This window comes from Oncorhynchus keta, chromosome 2 (assembly GCF_023373465.1).
Source record: "Oncorhynchus keta strain PuntledgeMale-10-30-2019 chromosome 2, Oket_V2, whole genome shotgun sequence".
NCBI lineage: Eukaryota > Metazoa > Chordata > Actinopteri > Salmoniformes > Salmonidae > Oncorhynchus > Oncorhynchus keta.
Window position 1 is genome coordinate 32,097,116 of NC_068422.1, and position 26,560 is coordinate 32,123,675.

Genomic DNA, 26,560 nt, shown 5'->3' on the forward strand with positions numbered 1-26,560 from the left:
CAGTTTCAAGCTGTGAGGAAGAATGACATAAGACTAGCAGAGGAAGTTATCAAAGTGTGCAAACCTCTCAACACAGTCAACAACACTGAGATGCACCGAGAGCATTCCATCAGTTTCCATGGTCCTATGTAAACAATGATCCTGAAATCAATGGTGGCATCTGATGAAGATAAACTCACAGTAAGGGACGTCAAGACTGCTATCAGAGTTAACCTGGAGCATAGATATGGTGTCCAAGACTTCTTACACAAGAGCACCGCTTTGGACCCCCGGTTCAAGTCCCTGCTACACCTGGATGCTGCTGCTCGTCTGAGAGTCTACAATGAACTCACAGCAGAGATTGTGACCAATATACAACGGGTATTGTATTTATTTCGTTAATGTGACATTTCGTTTATTAGTAGGTTAACAATTAAAGTCTTGTGTCTAATATACATTTCAAACAACAAATCATATCTTTAAGCCACTTCAGAGATTTTCATATAATTGAATTCTGCAGGGTCAAGCCACAGATACCACAGGCGCCAACCCCTCTCCAGAGAAGGCAGATGAAAGGGGTTCTCCTCCAGAAAAGAAGTCTGCCATGGCTGGGCTTTTTGGTGAGTTGTTCACGACCCAGGAGCAGGGAACCAAGTCAAAGGTCAAGGTCATCGAGGAGGTGGTGACCTCATACAGGGAAGTGGACTATATTCCCCTGGATGCTGATCCACTTACATTCATTCCAGAAAATGTAGATAGACTAATCTTCTTAAAGAAAAACATGGGTGAAAAAAATGCAATCATTATCATCAGATTGGTAACCAGTCTCAAGTAGCTATGTCACTTAATTTTGATATATGCTGCTGGACTATGCATTCTTGTTGAAGTTCTGTTTTAAATTTAATTTCATGTTATACGGCAGCCACTGCGGTTTTTTGTAGTCCCTTTGTTTTCAAGCTACCCATGTTTACTATTATAATAAATGGCTAATTTAAATACAAATCACATTTCTCAGGCATTTATTTTGTCGATGTATCATCGAAACCATACCGAACCGTGACACCTCTGTACCGTATTGTACCATGAGTTTTGTGAACCTTTTCACCTCTAATTCTCATGTAGGTGTTCCTTTTGTCCAAGTGGGAAAGAGCAGTGTGGAGTGCAATCGAGATTGCGTCATCTGTGGATCTGTTGGGGTGGTATGCAAATTGGAGTGGGTCTAGGTTTTTGGGATAATTGTGTTGATGTTAGCCATGACAAGCGTTTCAAAGTACTTCATGACTACAAATGTGAGTGCTTACGGGTAAGTAGTCATTTAGGCAGATTACCTTGGTGTTCTTGGGCACAGGGACTACGGTGATCTGCTTGAAAATCTTGGTATAATACTGCCTCGGTCAAGGACAGGTTGAAAATGTCAGTGAAGACACCAGTCAGTTGGTCAACGCATGCTCGGAGTACACGTCCTGGTAATCAGTCTGGCCGTGGCCTTGTCAATGTTGACCTGTTTAAAATGTCTTACTCATATCGGCTTCGGAGAGCGTGATCACACATTCTTCCAGAACAGCTAGTCCTCTCATATAGGCTTCAGTGATGCTTACCTCGAAGCGAGCGCAGAAGTAATTTAGCTCATCTGTTAGGCTCGGGTCATTTGGCAGCTCGTGGCTGTGCTTCCCTTTGTAGTTCGTAATAGTTTGCAAGCCCTGCCACATCCGATTCGAGTCGGAGCTGGTGTAGTAGGATTCAAGCTTAGTCCTGTGTTAACGCTTGCCCATTTCATGGTTTGTTGGAGAGAATAGCAGGATTTATTACAAGCGTCAGGGTTAGAGTCCCGCTCCTTGAAAGCGGTAGCTCAAACCTTTAGCTCAGTACAGATGTTGCCTGTAATCCATGGCTTCTGGTTGGGGCATGTACGTACGGTGACGACGTCATCGATGCACTTATTGAGCAAGCCTGTGACTGGCATTGAGGAGTACACCATATCATCTGAAGAATCCCGGAATATATTCCAGTCTGTGCTAGCAAAACAGTCCTGTATCTTAGCATCTGCGTCACCTGACCACTTCCATACTGAGCGAGTCACTGGTGCTTCCTGCTTTAGTTTTTGCTTGTAAGCAGGAATCAGGAGGATAGAGTTATGGTCAGATGTGCTAAATGGAGGGCAAGGGAGAGATTTGTACACATCTCTGTGTGTGGAGTAAAGGTGGTCTAGAGTCATTTTCCCCTGGTTGCATGTGACATGCTGTAGAAATGAAGTAAAACGGATTTAAACTTTCCCTGCATTAAAGTCCCTGGCCACTAGGAGCACCACATTTGGATAAGCATTCTCTTGTTTGCTTATGGTTTTATACAGCTCGTTGAGTTGGGTCTTAGTGCCAGCATCTGTTTGTGGTGGTAAATAGACAGCTTCTGAAAAATATATATGATGAAAACTTGTGGTAAATAGTGTGGTTTACAGCTTATCATGAGATACTCTACCTCAGGTAGGCAAAAGCTTGAGACTTCAATAATACTAGATTTCGTGCACCAGCTGTTATTGACAAATAGACACAGACCGCCACCACCTGTCTTATCGGGGGCAGCTATTCTATTTTGCTGATGCAAGGAAAATCCAGCCAGCTGTATGTTATCCATGTTGTCGTTCTCGGTGAAACGTAAGATTACAGTTAAAAGTCCTTTTGGTAGGATAGTCTTGATCGGAGCTCATCCAGTTTATTATCCAATAATTGCACGTTGGCTAATAAAACTGATGGCAGATGCGGGTTATCCATTCGCCATGTGATTAATTACCAGGCACAACAACCTACGACCCTACATCTGTCTCTTCTTCATGCGAATGATGGGGATTTGAGAGTTGTTCAGTGTCTGAAGTAAATCCTTTAGGACTAATAGCTAAATTAAAAGACTGAATGAGTCGATGCTAAATCAAGGTTAGCATATTAAAAGACATGCTCTGGAAATGTAGGACTTAAATATTTTTTAAACCTCCCTCTTTTGGCTGGATGTCTCAATGTGTAGTTCACACATGCATAATCTATGAGCACAATTAGCGTTTTACCGTAGCTACGAAATCCAGTTTGAAAGCTGTTTTTCTGGGAGCTGTGAAGCGCCATTAGAATTGGGTCTAGCGTGAGGGGGGCTTCCTGGGGCATACATCTAGACGGGTTAGCTAACAATGTCACAAATGTTACGTGCACAACGATGTGACTGGAAGCCGTAATTTGTTACGGTTTGTACTTAGGACCATATTTTCTCAGTCGGCAGAACAGAACATAATAGCAGCTCAATTCATAGGCCTTTGCTACAAATTAAACAATTAACATCTGGTTAGTAGGCTATATAAATCAGTTCAATGTCAATAATATATCCTAATATTTTCAATCTGATTACACTGCTAAAAATCAAGTAGTTTTTTTATATATATTTCTTGGTGCAATCAAGAGAAAATGTCACTCTGAAAAAGTCTCAAAAAAGGTGGATAATGAAAATAGGGATGAATAGACAGCGAAATAGGCATTCTTAACATATTTCTCCTATGTCAATCCCAAGCGTCTTGTTTCCAATGAAACGGTTGCGGTTTGCAAATAATTCAATAATATTAGACATCAGTATGAATCTAAACAGAATTTCAGATACAAGTAACATAAGAATCAGGTCACATCTTTTGTAGGGGTGGGCGGTAATAGCAGGATGAACGCGAATACCGGTATGACGTTTTGCCATGATATGGATTTTGCCATGTCGTGCATGTCATGATGAATTAATAAAATAAGCCGTTGTTTCATTCCAGATTTCAGGCGTGCGTTACGGCCTCAAATTGTTTCTCTTTTACTAAAAACAGACTTTTTTAGCTAACTAAGTAAAACTAAGTTAAAAAAAACTAGAAGCATGGATGTTACACGCAATCTGCCTAACAATCAAAGTATACAAACAAGCATGCGCAACTGCAGAGTACGCAAACATTTAGTGAAGTAAACTCCTTTCGTTAACAAGTGTAAAATGTGTAGGCAAGCATTGAGGATGACCGAAGACAAGGAACAGTTGAGGTTGATTTGCAAGACGAAGAATTGGTTAGAAAAGAAAAGGGGGGGCCTCTGTGGTTTTGGAACTGGTTTCGCTTTAAGATAATCAGTTGTGTCAATGCATTATGCTAGCCAGAGGTGGAAACACTCGCAATATATTTCACTACCTGAAAACACTGAATGTGTGCGCGAATTAGAGGTCGACCGATTTAAAATCGGCATGGCCGAATAATTAGGGCCGATTTCAAGTTCATAACAAGCGGTAATCTGCATTTTTGGACGCCAATTATATTGCAATCCATGAGGAGACTGCGTGGCAGGCTGACCACATTTTACGCAAGTGCAGCAAGGAGCCAATGTAAATTGCTAGCTAGCATTAAACGTATCTTATAAAAAAACTTCACATAATTACTAGTTGATGATATTACTAGGTTAACTAGCTTGTCCTGCGTTGCATATAACCAATGCGGTGCCTGTTAATTTATCGAATCACAGCTTACTTCACCAAACGGGTGATGATTTAGCAAAAGCACATCCGTGAAAAAAAGCCAAATCGTTTCACCAATGAACCTAACCATCAATGCCTTTCTTAAAATCAATACACAAGTATATATTTTTTTACCTGTTAACTTCTTCCAGATAGGGGGCGCTCTTAATTTTTGGATAAAAAACATTCCCGTTTTGTCACGAAAAGATGCTCGACTATGCATGTAATTGACAGCTTTGGAAAGAAAAAAAACTGACGTTTCCAAAACTGCAAAGATATTATCTGTTTAAGCTCCAGAGTTAATGCTGCAGCATTGTGACGTATTTGTAGGCATATCATTGGAAGATTGACCATAAGAGACTACATTTACCAGGTGTCCGCCCGGTGTCCTGCGTCGAAATTATTGCGTCATCTCTAGGTCCATGCGCGTTCCATTTCTTCAGAGGAGAAACTAAACTGCCACGAATGATTTATCATCGATAGATATGTGAAAAACACCTTGAGGATTGATTCTAAACAATGTTTGCCATGTTTGTCGATATTATGGAGTTAATTTGGAAAAAAGTTTGCATTATGACTTAATTCAGGTTTTTTCTTACCCAGACGTGAAGAAAACGGAGAGATTTGTCTACACAAATAATCTTTTTGTAAAAACTGAACATTTGCTATCTAACTGAGAGTCTCCTCATTGAAAACATCTGAAGTTATTCAAAGGTAAATGATTTTATTTGAATGCTTTTCTTGTTTTTGTGAAAATGTTGCATGCTGAATGCCAGGCTTAATGCTATGCTAGGCTATCAATACTGTTACACAAATGCTTGTTTAGCTATGGTTCAAAAGCATATTTTGAAAATCTGAGATAACAGTGTTGTTAACAAAAGGCTAATATTTATTTAATTTCATTTGCGATTTTCATGAATAGTTAACGTTGCGTTATGGTAATGAGCTTGAGGCTGTATTCACGATCCCGGATGGCTAGAATCAAGAGGTTAAGAAATTCATGTTAGCAGGCAATATTAACTAGGGAAATTGTGTCACTTCTCTTGCTTTCCAGTGCAAGCAGAGTCAGGGTATATGCAGCAGTTTGGGCCGCCTGGGACGTTGGGAACTAACATGCCAAAATGTTACAGAATTATGACATAACTTCAATCAAATGTATTTATATAGCCCTTCTTACATCAGCTGATATCTCAAAGTGCTGTACAGAAACCCAGCCTAAAACCCCAAACAGCAGGCAATGCAGGTGTAGAAGCACGGTGGTTAGGAAAAACTCCCTAGAGAAGGCCAAAACCTAGGAAGAAACAGAGGAACCAGGCTATGAGGGGTGGCCAGTCCTCTTCTGGCTGTGCCGGGTGGAGATTATAACAGAACATGGCCAAGATGTTCATAAATTACCAGCATGGTCAAATAATAATAATCACAGTAGTTGCCGAGGGTGCCACAGAGGTCAGCACCTCGGGAGTAAATGTCAGTTGGTAGCCGATCATTGAGAGTATCTCTATCACTCGGCTGAAGTTTGTGCAATGTAACAGAAATATTTAGACTTAAGGTTGCCACCCGTTCGATAAAATACGTAATAGTTCCGTATTTCCCTGAAAGAAAAAAACATTTTGTTTTCGAAATGATAGTTTCCGGATTTGACCATATTAAATGACCAAAGGCCCGTATTTGTGTTTATTATATTATAATTAAGTCTATGACTTGATATAACAGTCTGACTGAGCGGTGGAAGGCAGCAGCAGGCTCATAAGCATTCATTGAAACTTTACTGCGTTTGCCAGCAGCTCTTAGCAATGCTTGAAGCACAACGTTGTTTATGACTTCAAGCCTATCAACTCCTGAGATTAGGCTGGCAATACTAAAGTGCCTATTAGAACATCCAATAGTCAAAGGTATATGAAATACAAAAATGGTATAGAGAAAAATAGTCGACCCTTCAAAATTCCTATAATAACTACATCCTAAAACATCTTAACTGGGAATATTGATGTACTGGGAATATTGAATCACCAGCTTTCATAAGTTCTGAGCAAGGAACTTAAACGTTAGCTTTTTTTACCTGGCACATGGCATTTTTAATTTCTCCTCCAACACTGTTTTTGCATTATTTAAATCAAATTGAACATGTTTCATTATTTATTTGGCTAAATTGATTTTATTGATGTATTATATTAAGTTAAAATCTCCAATAATCGGTATCAGCATTGAAAAATCATAAATCAGTCAACCTCTAGCGTGAATATGAAGAATCTAGCAGAATGCTTGCAACAAACACCCGGAGCAAGTCTCAAGACATCTTCAAGTCAGACCTGCACTCAGCTATAACTCAAGGCATCATTCATTAGTGGTACTCCCTACGACAAGAAGAGCAAGAAGAAGTGGAATGAGATAAATGCAGTTAAGTATCACATAGCGAAAGCCATGGAACCAATTAAACTGTGGAGAAAGACAGTTTCAGAAAGTTTATTTGAACGCAAGACCCAAGATCCTGAGCGGCAGGGTAGCCTAGTGGTTAGAGCGTTGGACTAGTAACCGAAAGGTAGCAAGTTCGAATCCTCGAGCTGACAAGGTACAAATCTGTCGTTCTGCCCCTGAACAGGCAGTTAACCCACTGTTCCTAGGCCGTCGTTGAAAATAAGAATGTGTTCTTAACTGACTTGCCTAGTTAAATAAAGTTTTTTTTTTTAAATCACAAAACATGTCTGCCAGAACTCTACACAGAATGGCAACGCTGTCCTGGCAATGAAATCCCTAATGCTCCATTCTTCTTTACCACTGCCGACTTATGATCAAGCCGGACCACAGAGCCATACATTAGCCTCACGATTCATTACATTGATGACAACTGGAAGCTGCAAAGCCAATTCCTTCAAACCTCTTATTTTCCAGATGTCCACACCGGAGAAAGAATTGCAGCTGGGCTGAGGGAGGCACTTTCTTCCTAGGGCCTGAAAGAGTCACGTCAAGTATGTAGGACTACAGACAGCGGATCGAACATGGTCAAAGCATTGGAGCTAAACAAATGGACAAGACGAGCGTATTCCGGACACAGGCTATACATTGCTTTTGGTAAGTTTCAAAAATGTCCAAAACACAGAGCTAGGTAGAACAATTACATAACTTCAACAATAAATAAGAAAATGCAGAACTATAGTTAAGTTCTCCATTTAAAGTTATAGCTGACTACACGATCTGATCTTATATGTTCCACTGAATATATACAGCTACGCAAATCTATAATATTTGTAATTTGTTCACGTGTGCAATAACCCAACATTACATGGATTAACTTACTTAATTATAATCAATACAATTGCCTATGGTTTCAATATATGCATCTATCCTCTTTCTTTCAGTAAATTTATTGAGAAGGCTATCCTGTTTTCTAATGCAACATAGCTCTCTTAATCACAACAGTTGTAAATCTATAAATGGATTACATTTGTAATCATGTCCAGTGTCCATGCTTTAATTATAGCAGATGCAATGTTATTTCTATTGAATAATTGTGATTCATATGCAACTCTTTTTCACCTTTTTATTTTTTCAGAGAGGAGTGTCCAAAATGAACCTCTGGTTTCCTGGGCCACTAGAATATGCAAGAAAGTGGTCAGCACATTTTCCTAAAGCTAAAAGAAGCAGAAGGCCCAGACAAGTGCACAGGGTAAACAGAGCCTGACCCTCCACAAACCCATCACAGAATCCCCAACAAAGTGGGGATCTCAACTGCAGATGATAGGAAGAGTCCTGGTGCAGGAAAAGGCCATCACACAAGTTCTGGCAGCAGGTAAAAAAAAATAAAAAAAACAGCACCTTGCACCCTCCGGGCAAGACATTGATGCCTTTGAATCAATCACTGCAGCCCCTCCAGGATTTCACAGATGCCCTGTCAGGAGAGAAATACATGAGTGTGTATCATCTGAAGCCGATCCTCAATTTGTTCAAGACTGAGGTTCTGAAATCAAATGGAGGGCAAAGCCAAACTGACCCTAGAGATTATGAATGTCCTCAATTACCTGAATGACAAATGCACCAACCCTGAAACAGAGGAGCTGCTCACCATAGCTACCTTTCTGCACCCAAGGTTCAAGACCACCTACATGACCACTGAGAAGCTGGTGGAGGTGAAGGTGAGAGCTGCCCGAGACAGAAGCCCTCCTGGTAGGGAACACAGCCGTGGGAGACTTCTCTCTTGAAGAGGACCAGAGTGAGAAAGAAGCTGCCACTGCTCCACAATCAGCAAAGAAGTCCAAGAAGAGCCTTGGGAGCATCTTTAAAAGAAAACCAGTAGTGCACCTACCTTAAGAACCCAGAGATCAGCCACAGAGCAAGAGCTGGACAGCTACACTCTGATGATGGCAGCAGACAGTGAGGCTGATCCTTTGAAGTGGTGGCGAGTTCACGCATCCAACTTCCCACAAGTGAGTTGTCTGACAAAGAAATACTTATGCATCCCTGCCACAAGCTCCTCAGAAAGCATTTAGCAATGGGGGCAATGTGGTCACAAGCCAGAGGGCAACTTTGAAGTCTGAAACTGTCAATAGGCTGGTGTTCCTGGCACAGAACTTGTGAAGAGGGAGGCAGTGAATTGTTACATGGTGAACTGAGAGACATAGTGTCTGGTTAATGCCCCCTTTCTGCTTCTATACAGTTAAAATCAACTTTGAAGGGCTTAAAAAATGTTTATTTCTTAGATTGGAATAAATGGCCTGCAACAAAGCCCTTTTGATGTTAGTTCAGTCAACAACAAAAAAATTATGAAATTACTTTCAGCACCATTTGCTGTCCACCTCTGATTATGCCTCAGCCGCTCCATAGCTGATGTCTGCCCGCTTGCAATTCTTGTTGGCCGCACTCTTTTTGTTCCTGCACTCTCTCCTCATTAATAAGTTAATGATTTAAAAAGTGTCCGTCTCATGACATTGCAATACATTTGGGCTCCATTCTAAGGCTACAGAAAAACCCCATAGGCTACTACTCTTTCTACTGCAGGCTACATAGATCTAATTTATGTTAAATTAATTTGATGGCGCATTGGTAGGGAGCCGCATGGAACGCTGGGCATGGAAAATATAAATATTTTGCAGCACTGCCTTTGGCAAAGTGTGCATTGCTTATCATGGGGCGGCATCAGCACTCACCTAAATAGCCTTCATGTCACTGAGTGAGAGAAGATGTTTATGGAAAGAATAATGTGTGGTGTTGGAGGTGAGTCTTGGTCAGTTGAGCTCGAAAAATACCGCCCTTGTCAAACCGCCGCTCCAGGCAGCTGCCTAATCCTGGACTTATATTTAGAATCCCTATTAATTCAAAAGCATCTCTAGTCAAAGATTTGTCATTTAACTTTTAAAATGTATTACCTTTATTGGGGCTCCCGAGTGGCAAATCTTAGTGCTACAGGCGTCACTACAGACACCCTGGTTCGAATCCAAGCTGTCACAACCGGCTATGAGGTGCAAAATTGGCCCAGCATCATCCGGCTTTCACCGGTATAAGCAGTAATCGTTAATAAGAATTTATTCTTAACCCGATTTGCCTAGTTAAATAAAAAAGGATACATTTTAAATTTTTAAAAATACAGTTGAAGTCAGAAGTTTACATACACCTTAGCAAAATACATTTAAAAAAACTCAGTTTCACAGTTCCTGACATTTATTCCTAGTAAAAATTCCCAATCTTAGGTCAGTTAGGCTCACCACTTTATTTTAAGAATGTGAAATGTCAGAATAATAGTAGAGAGAATGATTTATTTCAGCTTATTTCTTTTCATCACATTCCCATTGGGTCAGATGTTTACATACACTCAATTAGTATTTGGTAGCATTGCCTTTAAAATTGGTTAACTTGGGTCAAGCGTTTTGGGTAGCCTTCCACAATAAGTTGGGTGAATTTTGGCCCATTCCTCCTGACAGAGCTGGTGTAACCGAGTCAGGTTTGTAGGCATCCATGCTCACACACGCCTTTTCAGTTCTGCCCACAAATTTTCTATGGGATTGAGGTCAGGGCTTTGTGATGGCCACTCCAATACCTTCACTTTGTTGTCCTTAAGCAATTTTGCCACAACGTTGTAAGTATGCTTGGGGTCATTGTACACTTGGAAAGACCCATTTGCGACCAAGATTTAACTTCCTGACTTTAGCTTCAATAAATCCACATACTTTTCCAACCTCATGATGCCATCTATTTTGTGAAGTGCACCAGTCCCTCCTGCAGCAAAGCACCCCCACAACATGATACAGCCACCCCCGTGCTTCACGGTTGGAATGGTGTTTCTTCGGCTTGCAAGCCTCCATTTTCCTTCAAACATAACAATGGTCATTATGGCCAAACAGTTCTATTTTTGTTTCATCAGACAAGAGGACATTTCTCCGAAAAGTACAATCTTTGTCCCCATGTGCAGTTGCAAACAATAGTCTGGCTTTTTTATGGTGGTTTTGGAGCAGTGGCTTCTTCCATGCTGAGCGGCCATTCAGGTTGTCGATATAGGACTTGTTTTACTGAGGATATAGATACATTTGTACCCGTTTCCTCCAGCATCTCCACAAGGTCCTTTGCCGTTGTTCTGGGATTGATTTGCATTTCTCTCACCAAAGTACATTCATCTCTAGGATGATAATATTATTTATATTATTATTATTATTATTATATATTATCTCTAGGAGACAGAAAGCATCTCCTTCCATTGCGGTATGATGGCTGCGTGGTATGGTGTTTATACTTGCGAACTGTTTGTACAGATGAATGTGGTACCTTCAGGCATTTGGAAATTGCTCCCAAGGATGAACCAGACTTGTGATCTACAAAATAAAAATCCTGAGGTCTTGGCTAATTTCTTTTGATTTTCCTATGATGTCAAGGAAAGAGGCACTGAGTTTGAAGGTAGGCCTTGAAATACAAATACATCCACAGGTACACCTCCAAATTGACGTCATTTAGTCTATCAGAAACTTCGAAGCAGCGTTACCCATCGCTCCACAAAAGCCGAGGCCCTTGCAGAGCAAGGGGAAGAACTACACCAAGTCTCAGAGCTCGTAATGTTTTAAATGCTATTAGCACGCACCCCGCTAACTAGCTAGCCATTTCACATCGGTTCCGCCAGCCTAATCTCGGGAGTTGATAGGCTTGAAGTCATAAACAGCATTGCGAAGAGGTGCTGGCAAAACGCACTAAATTGCTGTTTGAATTAATTCTTACGAGCCTGCTGGTGCCTACCATCGCTCAGTAAGACTGCTCTATCAAATCATAGACTTCATTATAACATAGTAACACACAGAAATAGGAGCCTTCGGTCATTAATATGGTTGAATCCAGAAACTATCATCTCAAAAACAAAACATTTGGTCCTTCAGTGAAATACGGAACCGTTCTGTATTTTATCTAATGGGTGGCATCCGTAAGTCTAAATAGTCCTGTTACATTGCACAACCTTCAATGTTATGTCATAGTTACGTAAAATTCTGGCAAATTAGTTCGCAACGAGCCAGGCGGCCCAAACTGTTGCATATACCCTGACTCTGCGTGCAATGAACGTAAGAGAAGTGACAAAATTTCACCTGGTTAATATTGCCTGCTAACGTGGATTTCTTTTAGCTAAATGTGCAGGTTTAAAAATATATACCTCTGTATTTATTTTAAGAAAGGCATTGACGTTTATGGTTAGGTACAGTCGTTCAACGATTGTGCGTTTTTCACAAATGGGCTTTTGTTAAATCATCCCGTTTGGAGAAGTTGGCTGTCTTTGTTAGGAAGAAATAGTCTTCACAGAGTTCGCAACGAGCCAGGCGGCCCAAACTGCTGCATATACCCTGACTTTGTTGCAAGAGAAGTGACAAATTCATGTTCATGCAATATTAACTAAATATGCAGGTTTAAAAATATATACACTTGTGTATTGATTTTAAGAAAGGCATTGATGTTTATGGTTAGGTACACGTTGGAGCAACGACAGTCCTTTTTTGCGAATGTGCAACGCATCGATTATATGCAAAGCAGGACACGCTAGATAAACTAGTAATATCATCTACCATGTGTAGTTAACTAGTGATTATGATTGATTGTTTTTTACAAGATAAGTTTAATGCTAGCTAGCAACTTACCTTGGCTTCTTGCTGCATTCGCGTAACAGGCAGACTCCTCGTGGAGTGCAATGTCAGGCAGGTGGTTAGAGAGTTGAACTAGTCACGGTAAGGTTGCAAGACTGAATCCCCCGAGCTGACAAGGTAAAAATCTGTCGTTCTGCCCCTGAACAAGGAAGTTAACCCACCGTTCCTAGGCCGTCGTTGAAAGTAAGAATGTGTTCTAAACTGACTTGCCTAGTTAAATAAAAGGTGTAATATATATATAATTATTATTATTTATTTTTTTTACTTTTTTTTTTTTTTTTTTTTTTTAATTTGGGGGCCAAATCGGTGTCCAAAAATACCGATTTCCGATTGTTATGAAAACTTGGGGGGGGGGAATAAAAAATAAAAAAATAAAAAATAAAAAAAAAAAAAAATAATAAAAAAAAAAATCGGCCATTCCGATTAAGCGGTCGACCTCTACGGCATACCCCACTATTTATTTTACCGAACCACCTTGCTTTAACCGCTGATTTTCAATAAACATTTGGAAACTACATACAGTTTACATGTCAACCATCTAAGCCAACCCAGTCTGTTTTGCCCCAGTTGCCCACGTGTCGGTTTTGTTGCCAAACAACCAGTCTATAATTTGACATTGTTTTTTAAAATTCTTTATTTTTACAGTGGCATCCACAATTTAGCAGCTGCGATGCATATAGGGGAAACACTGAGCATGTGCTGGCAGGAATACATACTCCTCTTTGAAATGGAAAAGCCTCCATCATCCAGTGGCACGCTCCATGGTGCCAGGCAGGAGGGCAACAAAAACAGCACTCAGTACATGCCTGTCTTGTGATTTGTTTTACTTCTCACATCTGCAACTTAATATTCATGGTGAGAAAATAGTCCATCTGTAAACCAGTTTAGGCAGATGTGCCAGTGTGGAGAGAGAGAGAAAGTTACAGTGAGCTGTGATTAGCTTACACTTCCTCGTCACACTGTGTACTCATGAATTATAGACCAGCTCAGAGTTCATTGCTCTTCAAGACTGGGTCACGTTACAATCAGATAAGGTGTTACTGAAATGCTACACCTTCAGTTCTGTAGTAATGTATTGCTGAGATGAAACCGTGTTCTCACAGTGCATCAAAACAGAACATTTTTTGCAATAACAAGGTGTTTAAAAAAATGCATTTCCTAAAAAATAACCACAACCCTCATTATGCCAGTATGTGGATCCTGTGGGCACTGTATGCCAACTAGACAGTGTTCTTTATCCCGATAGACTGGAGTATACTTATGAGACAGTGTGCTCTGCTGACAAACCATGCTTGCTGATATACTAGCCTCTCCCTAATACAGTATTCTGCTGCCGTATGCAGAATGCAGATTTCCCTCCTCCCTTCTCTTCCTCACAGGAAGGGAGGGAAGGAGAAAGGTGATGTTTGCTCGGAGAGGGCTGTGTTTGTCTCACAGGACCCCAGTCTGTTTAAGCAGCTCACTACCCCCAACTCCCCAGGTTCCACTACCGGCACCTCTCAAACGGGGGCAAGTGTGCAGTAGCGTGAGAGTTGGGGAAGGGGTGGATGGTGGCTTGCTTGGTTATCAATTAACTCAATGCTTGAATCACAACTGTTCTGCACACAGTGGGTTGCCTTAGCAACATCAATGGGGTTTATTCTCCCCAGCCTGGTGAATGTTCCCTGGGCGTCTCGCTCGCACACACGTGCACACACTTCTGGAAAAGGCAGTGCAGACTTAACTCCTCTACGGTGAACGTGATGTGATTACGAATATGTAGACAGGCTTAAGCTGGTCAGATAGAAGGAGAAGAGGACATGCAGAGGAGAGGGAAAAGCAGGAGAGAGGTAAGAGCGGGAGCAGCTCCATGGAAATGAGCTGCACCACAGCAGGCTTCCTCTCTCACACTAACACACCAGTCTCTCACCACATGTGACAGACAAGGAAAGCACTCCTATTGTTGAGGATTTCAAGAAAAGCTGGAGAACAATAAACCTTTAGACAGGATTGTAGGTCCAATTCAGAGCTGAGATAAGCGTGCACAAGTGGGACTTTCACATAAATGAATCTAATGAGTTAAAATAATTTAATGAGTTCAGCGCAAAGATTTCAGAATACCTCCCTGTGTGAATAGTGGCATAAAACATAGTCTCTAATGTGCTTGGTTATATCAGATGTGCTGTAATGTAGGTCAGAATCAAATCCTCTGGCCGTAAATGCCTGTACACATACCAAATTTCATAGCTTTAGTGCTGATTTGGATACATGACAAACATCTCATCAACGCATCCATGTAATAATACCAGCGGTCACAGTCAGTAGTACCACCAACTGATCAAACTACCCCACGTGTCAGACTGTCAATGACCCTTGTTAGCGAGGCCAAACGAGAATCCGAAGGACCCAGTCAGATGGACAGACTTCATACATGTGAAGGAGGAGAGTACATAGCTATTAGTCCTGTCCTCCCTTTGTTTCCAGAGCTATCAGTTAGAGTGGTTTTAATATAGCCCCCTGGGGATGCTGCTGTTGCTCATGACCAAGATAGAGGCACCTCCACGAGGACAGCCTTGGCCCACACTGCCACCACTCAGAGACTAGTATCTGGTGGCAGGTACCAACACTGCCCTGTCTCTCCTACAGATCAGGCTCTTTTCTTTCTACTTTAATCTAAATTCATCTTGAAATGTGCTGTTCTTTTACACATGCTCATTAAGACAACTACAGTGTAATTTGACTATGGAGAAGTGCACCTGCTGGAGTGTCTGTACTGTAATGTCATGACAATACTTACTATAGATAGAAAGAGTGGTGTAACTCAAGGTGTGAGATTACCGAATTCAGGTTATCCTTGGTGAAATAAATAGGCATATTTCTGTACTAAAGCAGGTTCTGGTGACAGATCTTTTACTCTGTCACAGGGATGTCCTCAGGCAGACATCCCCCTTTATTTGATCTATGAGGAAGCCACAGAGGGGTGATTGCACCAATTATCAACTTTGGTCGAGGCTTAATAGAACACTCGCCAAGCTCTTCTGCGGAATACGCTTTAATGAATTAAAAACCTCTCATTATGCTATATTAAGACAGGGGCCGTACTCATCCAATTATAATTTCTCTGAACACGGCGAGGTCACTGACACAATCTCTTTTTGTATAGATAGTCATGATGCTATTCTCTATTATACTTTGCTCCCGTGTGGCTTTAGGGGCATTGGCTACACAGCAATGCAGAATCTAGATAAAGGCTTGGTTTGACCCGATCCACGTTAGTTCTGCGCTAATTTCTGATGGAGCCGACATGACGGCCTTTACCGTGAATGTGATCTCTGCGAAAGTCGGGGGAAAGGCCATTAAAAGCTGCAATGTCAGCTGTCCAGCGTGCTGCGCTATGAATTGAATTCCGGCCTCAATCTATATTGCATCTGCCAAATAAAAAAATAAACCAACAAATGACAACCCTGCAAAGACTGCTGGCGATGATGTGCGTGTACCAGCTATCGGCACAGCTCTGACATCAACAGGACATTTAGGCTTAGCATGTGAGATTGCATGAGTAGATGCATTTAGCCCCGAGCTACAAGTAGCCTACATGCCCTAATAAACTGATCTGCTCATGTTTCAAATGCAAAGGCCATGAAAGAAATCCCTTAGGGATCAGGCATACGCAGTTCCCAAATTAAATAAATGTTGTGAATTGCCGATGATTCAAAGAAAGCAAAAGAACCTCTGGCTTGAACCTTTCCCATAATAACACACACTTAAATCTTTCCATGATGAAGTCCAAGACCAAAACAACAACATACATCCTAGGCTCTGCTCTCGCCATCTCAGCCTTCTGGCCCACTAACAGACAGTCTTTGTGTAGGTCAGCAAGCCTCAGCCGCAAGGGGAACTCAGTCCCCTGGAGCCTCCAAAACAAGGTCCACTACACCGGGGATCAGCATAGAGACATACAGCATTAAAGTGTCATATGTGGAGGATTATTTAGCATTTGGATGATAGCAGAGAGGATGTGAGCTGTGAGTGTGCCAACTCATCTTTAAATGGCTTCTAAAATGGGCATGGGGTAGGGGTGAGGTCAAAAGATACATTAGGCTCAGTGCCCTGAGGACCAGGCCCTGTGTGTGAATGGAGCACTGTTCCCTTTAATGCAGTGAAAACAAAATGAGCTACTGCCTTAACACACCCCAAAGCAAAGCAGTGCTAAAGGGCGATGTTACACAGCAGGTCCACTCTTCAATTCACATCGGTACTGAAAAGTGTAGGGCTACAGTCATCTTTTTATTTTTTTTACTTGACGTGATGCTACGCACATGGAATTTGTTTGGCTAGCGAGAGCTCCAGATAAATATGCATGCATGCCAAACAGAGACCACCAAATAAATAGGCCTAACAATCATTTGGATTGAGTAACCAAGAAGAGAAACCTTCATATGACCAATCAACAATACTGGCAAACACAAATATCATTACTAGGAATGCACTTAAAATGTTTGGAAAAATGTAAAATTACCATTTCCAGTGTGAAATAGAGTTAATAAGTTAGATCTCAAAACCACCTTCTGGAATCTGGACTCTGAATCACCAGGTAGTACTCAGTGAACTGTTGAGTATTTGGAAAGCACTCCTCACAGTTGAATTCAGTGGACTACGAAGTACCTGGGAGCGATGCATCCACCAATGATTACCTCAGGCCCTGATCCTTATGACCAAAGCCTAGCTAAGGAAGGTATTATGTACAGTTGAGTAATGAGGATCCTGAAAGAACATGACAAAGAATCAATAGCCTACTTCGTAAATAAAAGGTGATGCCATTTTTTTAAATGAAAATCTTGTGCACTCCTTGTGTAATAAAAAGTCAGAACTAGGAATGCATTGGTTCTAATCAATCATTCCTTCTGACAGAAACAAGTTATGAGCATTGTTCCTTCCTACAAAACCCAGCCGCAATAGTGTCATACCGTAGTAACACACTATCCACGCCAACAACAATAGCACTCAATGAGCGACTACAAATATTTAAGCAGATAAGTGCAATAGAGGAAACCATGGGACACATGACAAAATGCATATTATGCATGCCGATGAGAGCGGACACCGCAATAAATAAAGACATTATGGAACTATAGGCCACTCCACTTTAACAACCTCTGCACAAAGTAATTTTCCACGTGTCCCAAGACACTGGGGCACTAATAGGATGGGTGGATGGATAGATGGGATCCCAGAGGAATGGAGGTCTCTAGTCTGACACCGGAGCTCTGAAGAGGAGAGTTAGCTTAAGTATTACATTTGTTCAGTTGCAGGAGACTTTGAGCGGAGTCAGCACAATCAGTAGCTTAATAATGTTCCTCCTCCCGAGATTCAAGAGTGAAGCTACAGTGCAGAATCGACAGACAAAAGGATGGTAGAGCTGCCAACATAACCACCCTATATGCCAAATGAGCCCTGCAGTGTCTACGTGCCCACTTTAGTATGATGTTAACTCCATTAGTTGAAAACCTAGAGAATTGATTACATTTCCATCTAGAACACGTAAGATTAAAAAGGGATGAATTAAAAGGCAGGAACAACTGGGACCACAGCAAAGAAAAGCAAAGACATTGTTCAATGTCAAAGTGCCTCTCTAGACTTTGATCAGCCCCAGTTGTGAATAGCTGGGGCCCGCTGGCCTGTTTTCCACTAGCCTAGTTTAGGATCAGCCAGGCAGGCCAGTCATAGAGGTCTATAACCAGCAGCACTGAAGCACCAGGGTGAACCTTAGCCAGGGCAGAGATAGCAACTTAAGGCTGGATAGTAGGCAATCCAGAGCCTAGGAATAAGGAGTAGTGTGCTAGAGGACCGATAAAATCAAGGGGTCTGTTGGCCAGACCTTTAATCTGAAATCATTCCTACACATTAACCAATATCATAAGACTGGGCTGTTCTTGTTTCAGTGGAGCAATTACTTGTGTTCACTAATCAGCAAAAAAATAAAAATAAATAACACAAAAAAAACTATTGCTGAAAGTCACAAAAGAAGCCAAGCAGTGTTTGCTGGCAGCTGGTCCACTGATCTCAGTCAAGTAGTTGTCATTTACACCACAGGCCAGCCCTCCATCAAATCTCAATCCTTGATGAATGTGAATGAGGTAATCAAGTGGATTTCAAACAAGTCAAACGGACTACGCAGGTCTACACAAAACACCACAAGAATCACTGCTGTCCACATGAAAGGAAAATGGCATGGCGTTTCCAGTTAACAGAGTAGTTGATTGTGGGTGGTAAAGCCACAACGATAATTGAGAGACTTGCTACAAACAGTGGTGGCTTCACTGGATTGACAATATATAAAAACATGAGGTTAGCACAAAGGCAGGAAAGGCTAGGAAAAGATTGATGACACCCACCGTAGAAGCATTCATTGTGCATCCAAGGTTAATAATTTGAGCTTGACATGGCCACTTGGAAAGTTGATGTTCTTACTTAAACCCAAGCGGCTAATAAGGGTATTAAGACACTTGGCTTTGTGACAGATTACATTTACATTTACATTTAAGTCATTTAGCAGACGCTCTTATCCAGAGCGACTTACAAATTGGTGCATTCACCTTATGACATCCAGTGGAACAGCCACTTTACAATAGTGCATATTTTTGAAAGACATTTTGAGAGGGCTAGCAGAGATTTCAAGGCTTATGACATTAATGTTGATAAACAATGGCCCTGCGTAGTGAGATGTTCAAGGGATGTGTAATTGGATGTTCCAGGAAAGTCACTTAGCCAAGCATGTAATAGCAGTGTCCAGAGTCGTGGTCATCATCCTACTCTACAATATGGTATGTTGATGAGCATTGGGTTTATGGGGATGTGACTGCGTAGTTTCTGCTTTGAGACTTGCAGATGACGATAGGAAGATCGATTGGTGGCCGACTGGAGGGAACATCTCTGTCCAGATTGAGGAGAGGATTTCCCACGGCTGTGTCAGACTGTTCTGCTGGGTAAATCCCCCATAGTCAGCTCCACATATTCCTGCTGTTGGTGTTGTGCATGCTGGATCAAGTGCATTTCCTGATTATCATTCTGAGTGCCAAGACACCCTGAGACGACCAATTATCTCTCCCAGCATCAGCACCTTCAGCAGAAACACCAACATATCACGGCTGAAATTCGTTATCGTCCTCCATGTGAATTATTAAGTGTATTCTCTCTCTCTCGGCTGTGAGGTTGGCAAAAAAGTTGGTGGACAGAGGTGCTGACAGCCAGATAAACTTCCCTTATATTAAGGCCAGAGCCCCTCCATTCGCAGTCATTGTGTATACCAGATCTTGTCACCAGGAAGCCCCCCTTCCTCCCTCTATCCATCAGATTAATGGGAAGTCTCATTACTTGAGCAGAATGGAAATATCAACCACGCTCTGAATTTACTCTCACATGCAAGAACCTGATATGATCTAATGCAATGAAAACATCAGCCAAGCAGCAAAACTGAGACACTACTGGCAGACAGCTTTTAAAGTTACTATAGTGGGTAAGTAACTCCTCATAGTGTGTCCGTTTTAATAGTGTTCTGAGCGCTCACAAAACTGAAGCCAAAATACATCCCAGATCTTCATTAGTCAAAGCGTGAGACGGAGAACCACATTAGTGTGCTGCGTTTCAGCTCCAAAAATGTCTAACATGTCTGCATGCAGTTCCCTTCCATTTATAGAAGCCTCCGTGACATCTGGATGGAGGTCCCCTTGCCACATCACACCAGCCACAGACATCTTCAAATATGTGTGTGTTTATACTTATTTTCCAATGTGTGTGTATTTGTTTATAGGCTGGTTTAAACTTGATTTTGTGCACACGTGTGTGTGTGTGTGTGTGTGTACAAGGCAGTCTCCACTGAAACGTGTCTTGCTGACAAACCTCAGGGAAGAAAATGTCATTGATCCCAAAGAGCAAGAAAGCTAATGGCTTTAACAGATCAGCACAATGAACCAGACCTCAGCACCAGATGCAATCTGTATAATTTTTCCATTAGAGCTTTAGGGTTAATTAACTGCCCACTCACCTGGTAGTACGACTTTATCTGCCGGATCAGGATGGAGAGGTTTTGTATGCGCAGTGTTGAGTCATTGTTCACTTTCTTGTTGGTTCTTTGAACAGTGGCTTTTGGATTTCTGTAGGGGAAAAAAATAGATGAGAATAAGAGCAGAGTAGATAAATCCGTTTGTAAATTGTCTTTCTGCCTTTCAGTCAGTCAGTAAAATGCTGCATTAGCAGTACAGTGTTAAATCAGTGTTTGAACATTGACATTTCTCATGGTTGTGTTGATGACCCCAGTATGAACAGAGCTAAGTCTAAACCAGGACTCTCCAACCCTGGAGAGCTGCCTTCCTGTAGATGTTCAATCCAACCCCAGTTGTAACAAACCTGATTCAGCTGATCAACCAGCTAATTATAACAAATCAGTTACACTAGATTACGGTTGGAGCGAAAACCTACAAGACAGTAGCTCTCCAGGAACAGGGTTGGAGAGCCCTGGTCTAAACTTTGGAACGTTTGTCTGTGTTGCAGGACAGTTTGTAGCGAAAACAACTCACTTAACTATTACTTGAGTCTGGTGTGAGAATCACAGAGGGAGTGCATTCCAGTATAGTCAAGGAGTACTATTGAGATGTGCTGCCCCAGGGCTAGGAGCGTAACTTATCAGGAGTGTCAACCTGCATTAACAGACATTCCAGACATACTACGCATGGGTGTGGAACTTCAGAACAATACGTCTTTTCCTTGCTCTGAGTGTATGAGGAATGCATGACATTCTCCTAGCCGACTAGGTGAAATACCTGCCAATGTGCCCTTGAGCAAGGCACTTAACTCCGATTGCTCTTGTAAGTCACCCTGGATAAGAGAGTCTGCTAAATGACAAAAATGTAAAAAAATGTCAATGAAATTCCAACAATCTGCCTTTAATGAATCAACATTAGTAATTAATCATGCATTCTAAATAATTTAGCATTATTATTTTCAAAACTACATTCATTACACTTTATGAGGAATACATTATGAAACTACCTGAAATTCAAAAAAAAGGGGTATTGAATTGAATTCTTGAACACTGACAGGACAAAAGCAGAGGAATTTCCCCTCATCTGTCCTCACGGACAATCAAGGTTGACCCAATTTCTGAGTCCCTCTCATCTACTGTCTGTTAGTTCAGAGCTGTGCTTTGATGATCATCAACCAAAAGGTTTTGGACCAACATGGTTTACGAGCTCAGAGATTAAAACACACGCAGGCCTCCACTGGGCTCCTTCACTGGCCAGATGGCTTGAGTTCAGTCTCTGGATGCTCTCCTCTGACCTCATTTCTTACTGAAGCCAATCTGATGGTGCGTCCATGCAGCGTTCCAATGATCTACTGATCTGGAGATTTAAAAGCGTCGCTGATAAAGCGAATGATCTCCCAATGTTGGAGGATGGGACAATTCTTTTTGACAACAAAATCTCTAAATTTGTTGTGTGGCCATTAAACCCAAATGGCATGGCATGTTCATTAACTTCTTTGGGACTGGGGGGCAGTATTGAGTAGCTTGGATGAATAAGGTGCCCAGAGTAAACTGCCTGCTAGTCAGGCCCAATTGCTAATATATGCATATTATTAGTAGATTTGGATAGAAAACACTGAAGTTTCTAAAACTGTTTGAATGAGGTCTGTGAGTATAAGAGAACACATATGGCAGGAAAAAACCTGAGAATAAAATCCAATCAGGAAGTGGGAAATCTGAGGTTTGTAGTTTTTCCATGTCATTGCTTATCGAATATACAGTGTCAATGGGGTCATATTGCACTTCCTAAGGCTTCCACTAGATGTCAACAGTCTTTAGAATGTTGTTTGAGGCTTCTACTGTGAAGGAGGGGGGGAAAGAGAGCTGATTGAGTGAGGGGTCTCAGCAGAGTGCCATGAGCTGATCACGTGAGAGCAACCTGCGTTCCATCGCATTTCTACAGACAAAGGAATTCTCCGGTTGGAACATTATTGAAGATTTGTTAAAAACATCCTAAAGATTGATTCTATACATCGTTTCACATGTTTCTAAGAACTGTAATAGGACTTTGTCTGAACTTATGCCTGGACTTGCCAGCGCCTCGTGAGTTTGGATTGTGTACTAAACATGCAAACAAAAAGGTGGTATTTGGACATAGATGGACTTTATCAAACATTTGTGGAACTGGGATTCCTGAGAGTACATTCTGATGAAGATCAAAGGTAAGTGAATATTTATAATGCTATTTCTGACTTCTGTTGACTCCACAACATGACGGATATCTGTAAGGTTTTATTTTGTTGTCGGAGCGCTGTACTCAGATTATTGCATGGTGTGCTTTTTTGGTAAAGCTTTTTTGAAATCTGACACAGCGGTTGCATTAAGGAGAAGTGTATCTGTAATTCCATGCATAACACTTGTATCGTCATCAACATCTCTGCAAAATCACTGGATGTTTTGGAAGCAAGACATTATTGTAAACAATGTCAACTGAGATTTTAGGATATAAATATGAACTTAATCAAACAAAACATACATGAATTGTGTAACATGAAGTCGTATGAATGTCATCTGATGAAGATCAAAGGTTAGTGATTCATTTTCTCTATTTCTGCTTTTTGTGACTCCTCTCTTTGGCTGGAAAAATGGCTGTTTTTCTGTGACTAGGTACTAACCTAACATAATCGTCATAAAGCCCATTTGAAAATCGGAGACTGTGGCTGGATTTACAACAAGTGTATCTTTAAAAATGGTGTAAAATGCGTGTATGTTTGAGGAATTTTAATTATGGGATTTCAGTTGTTTTGAATTTGGCGCCCTGCAATTTCACTGGCTGTTGGCGAGGTGGGACCCTACCGTCCCACATATCCCAGAGAGGTTAAATCTATTGTAAACAGGGTTGTGTGTTTACCTGCATGAGTGCATGTACATGTGTAGCATGTGCGTGCAGTCATACATGCCCGCATCTGTGATCCAAGCTTTCAGCATTCATGTCTAACACAACCTCATGTGTACACGGCTAATTTCAAATTAACCTTGCACAATTTCTCCCCTCACCGTTAACTCTGTTCTAGATTTGGCTTCCATGCAATTAGAACACTCGGTGAGGGATAGAATGAACTTCTTTAATGCGCCTCGGTCATAATACTCATAATTGAAAAATAGGCCCGTTGCCAAGCAACTGATAAAATAGAATAAACAGAGTTTCCAGCATCTTCCTGAAACCCCCTGTGTTGTTAAGACTTAGCAGTTGGCCTATAAAAAATTAAGACCAGAGAGCTATCATTGAACTATGATAAATAAACATTCATGATTTTTTATGAAAGCAACTATCCTGAGAAGGGGAGCGGGTGTCAATAGGCATTTTGATCAGCTATGCTCCCACACACACACACACACATTGTCCCCTCAGTCTTGCAAATCAGAAAGACAGGGTCCACTTTAAGGGCACTTTGAATAGCACTGGCCACATAACCCCACTGCGCACTCAGAGCCCCTCTGCGCACTCAGAGCCCCTCTAGAGGAGCACTTTGGGGGTGGGGTCATCTTAACCCCTAATTAAATAGCATGGAGGGAGCTGAAATCCTTTCAAGCCAAGCATTGGCTGCACATAGGGAGCTGGGAAGGGGGATGCTAATTTAGTAACTAACTTCTCTATACATCACAGAGCCAGAAACACACAGCCAATTCAATGTGCCTTGAAAACACAATCCCAATCCCGCCGTGGCTCAGTTTTTTTTAGGCCGAGGCCTTCTCTACTCCTCCTCCCTCATTGGACTACATCACCCCCAGTGTTAGTGACTGCAGGAGCCTGAATAGGGCACTTTGTGAGGTAGACAAAACCCAAATAATGTACCACGATGATCATATAGGCTTCAGACAATGAGGAGTCAACATACAAGTCAATAGTCAATGCAGAGCACAGTACTGCCCAGGGCACTCCTGCGTTGCATTGGGAAATAACCTACTTCTGACATGCGGCATCAAAGTCAACAGGAGCAGAGAGTAGAGCAGGGACAGGCTGCCCAGCACGAGGAGGACAGAGCCAGTGAGCCTCTCAGTCCAAACACACTAGTGGGGAGGAGTGATTACTTCCCAGGCACATGGAGGGCTAGCTGGGGGAAATCACCAGAGAGGAATGTGGATGATGACTACAGTTGTCCCACTGTGGTGAGGCGGTGTTCAGAACTATACAGGCAGGATGACAGTGTGTGTGTCTCATGGAGCTGCTATAGTGTTGACCAATCATTTCCATTTTTCAGCTCAAAGCTCCTGAAAGCCACAACCGGTATCACGGCAATCTACTGTAACATACTCTTTCTACAGTACAGCACACGTTATAATATCCAGGGAGAGGGAACAGCTGTAGTAGGTTCTGCACCTCGGCCTTATTTGTGGCCTTGTGCTTTAAAGGGTAGTTTGGTTCTGTATGAAGCTGTGTGTCATTCATGTACATTTCCATAGGGCCGTTCCTATTCCTGTGAGTCTCTGCATGGCCTTGTTAAAGCAGTACCCTTTCAAGGTCACAACAGCTGCTTCCTGCATGTCTGACTCACAAGGCTTTTTTCCAGCTTATAACATCCTCCTTCAATACCATAGTCTAGTGACCATGTGAGTGAAGCACAAGACATCAGGCATAATAATAATAAATGCCCACTGTTTACATTACCATTCAAAAACAGAACCACAAGCTCTGTTGTGTTCACACCAACCATAGGTAGACACGGAGAGAGGTCTTGGTTCAGGCAGATAAACGGAATGTCGGCCCGGAAGAGTGGGAGATGCGACGCAGGGAGGATGGTCATTCATGTTTGGTCTGTGGCAGATAACGGGAAAGCAGCATGGTGTGGGATGTCTGTCTAGCTGGCTGTCAATGGTAGCCTATGACTGAAGCCTTTGATCTCCAAAGGAAAAATAACCTAGCTAGGGAATTTCAACAAATATACACCAGCCGTCCAGCAAGAATCCAAACTATACCCAGTCTTCCTAAGCAGGAGAGAAAACAAAAGCAGGAGGCATGCTGCTCAGTGAAAACACAGGGAGACAGCGTGCATGGAGACGTGTTGTGTCTGGTTCAGCAGTGTTGCAGAGGTGGTGGTTGTGATGCAGTCCTGTCTTATCACAACCTGTTTGTGTGAATTGGGGAGCTGCTGGAGATATTAATCCTATATGGATTAAGATAATTCAACTGTTGTCCTTCAACAGAGCTTCCTCTAAACTGCTGCACCACTGCGTTAAGTGGCCATGTCGCGTTGGAAGTGGGCCGCACTCGTCTGTGATTTTGTCCTGACTGAGGTGTTGAGGGAGAGGCTCAGGAACAATGAGCATGTGGTTTCCCTACAGCTGCTGCATGGCTTCAGGTGGAATTAACGTGTGTGTGTGTGTGTGTGTGTGTGTGTGTGTCAGTTTCTGTGTCACATGCTCATTAGTCTCATTCATCTGAGTTTCATGGACTGTGGTGATGTATTTGAGCACTGAAGTGGAAAATAGCACACTAACAATATCACTTCCAGAATTGAGGGGGATGTAGTTACCCTTGATACATAAATTTAGCTTCAAAAACAGGTTTAGCTCTAAATTGTGCTACAATTTGGCCTTGAGGTCAACCATCGCAGACACTGAAAATGCAGCCATTCACCTTATTACAACTGTGGACCTGAACCATTGTAATATATGCCAGTACAACCAGAAAAAAATAACCTGCTTTTTGACCAATGCAATGAGAAGAGGGAAATTTCAATTATGTCCAGTCTGTGCTCCACACAAGAAAACAGACCTACAGTATATTGCTGAAAGGTGGTCTAATTGGCTGGGCAGTAGTGACTGAGGGGCAGGACAGTGACACCATGCCATCTGTGAGTCCAACTAGCCGTTAGATAATCCAGTAGGGCCTCTGTGCTTCCTGGACAACTTAAGTCTGCCTGCCTCCCTGTCAACAACTTGGAGAGATACTACAAAATAAACATACAGATGC

General features: G+C 41.9%; 1 protein-coding gene across 7 annotated transcripts in view; it reads right to left on the reverse strand.

Moving 5' to 3' along the window:
• The window catches only part of LOC118361204 (girdin-like), an 89,325-nt gene that overhangs the window by 59,707 nt on the left and 3,058 nt on the right, over nt 1-26,560 (reverse strand). For all 7 annotated transcript variants that reach the window (XM_052475321.1, XM_052475302.1, XM_052475301.1 and 4 more), the window contains exon 3: nt 20,611-20,719. In XM_052475321.1, the coding sequence (XP_052331281.1) occupies nt 20,611-20,719 (109 nt within the window). The remainder of the gene's footprint in view (nt 1-20,610; nt 20,720-26,560) is intronic.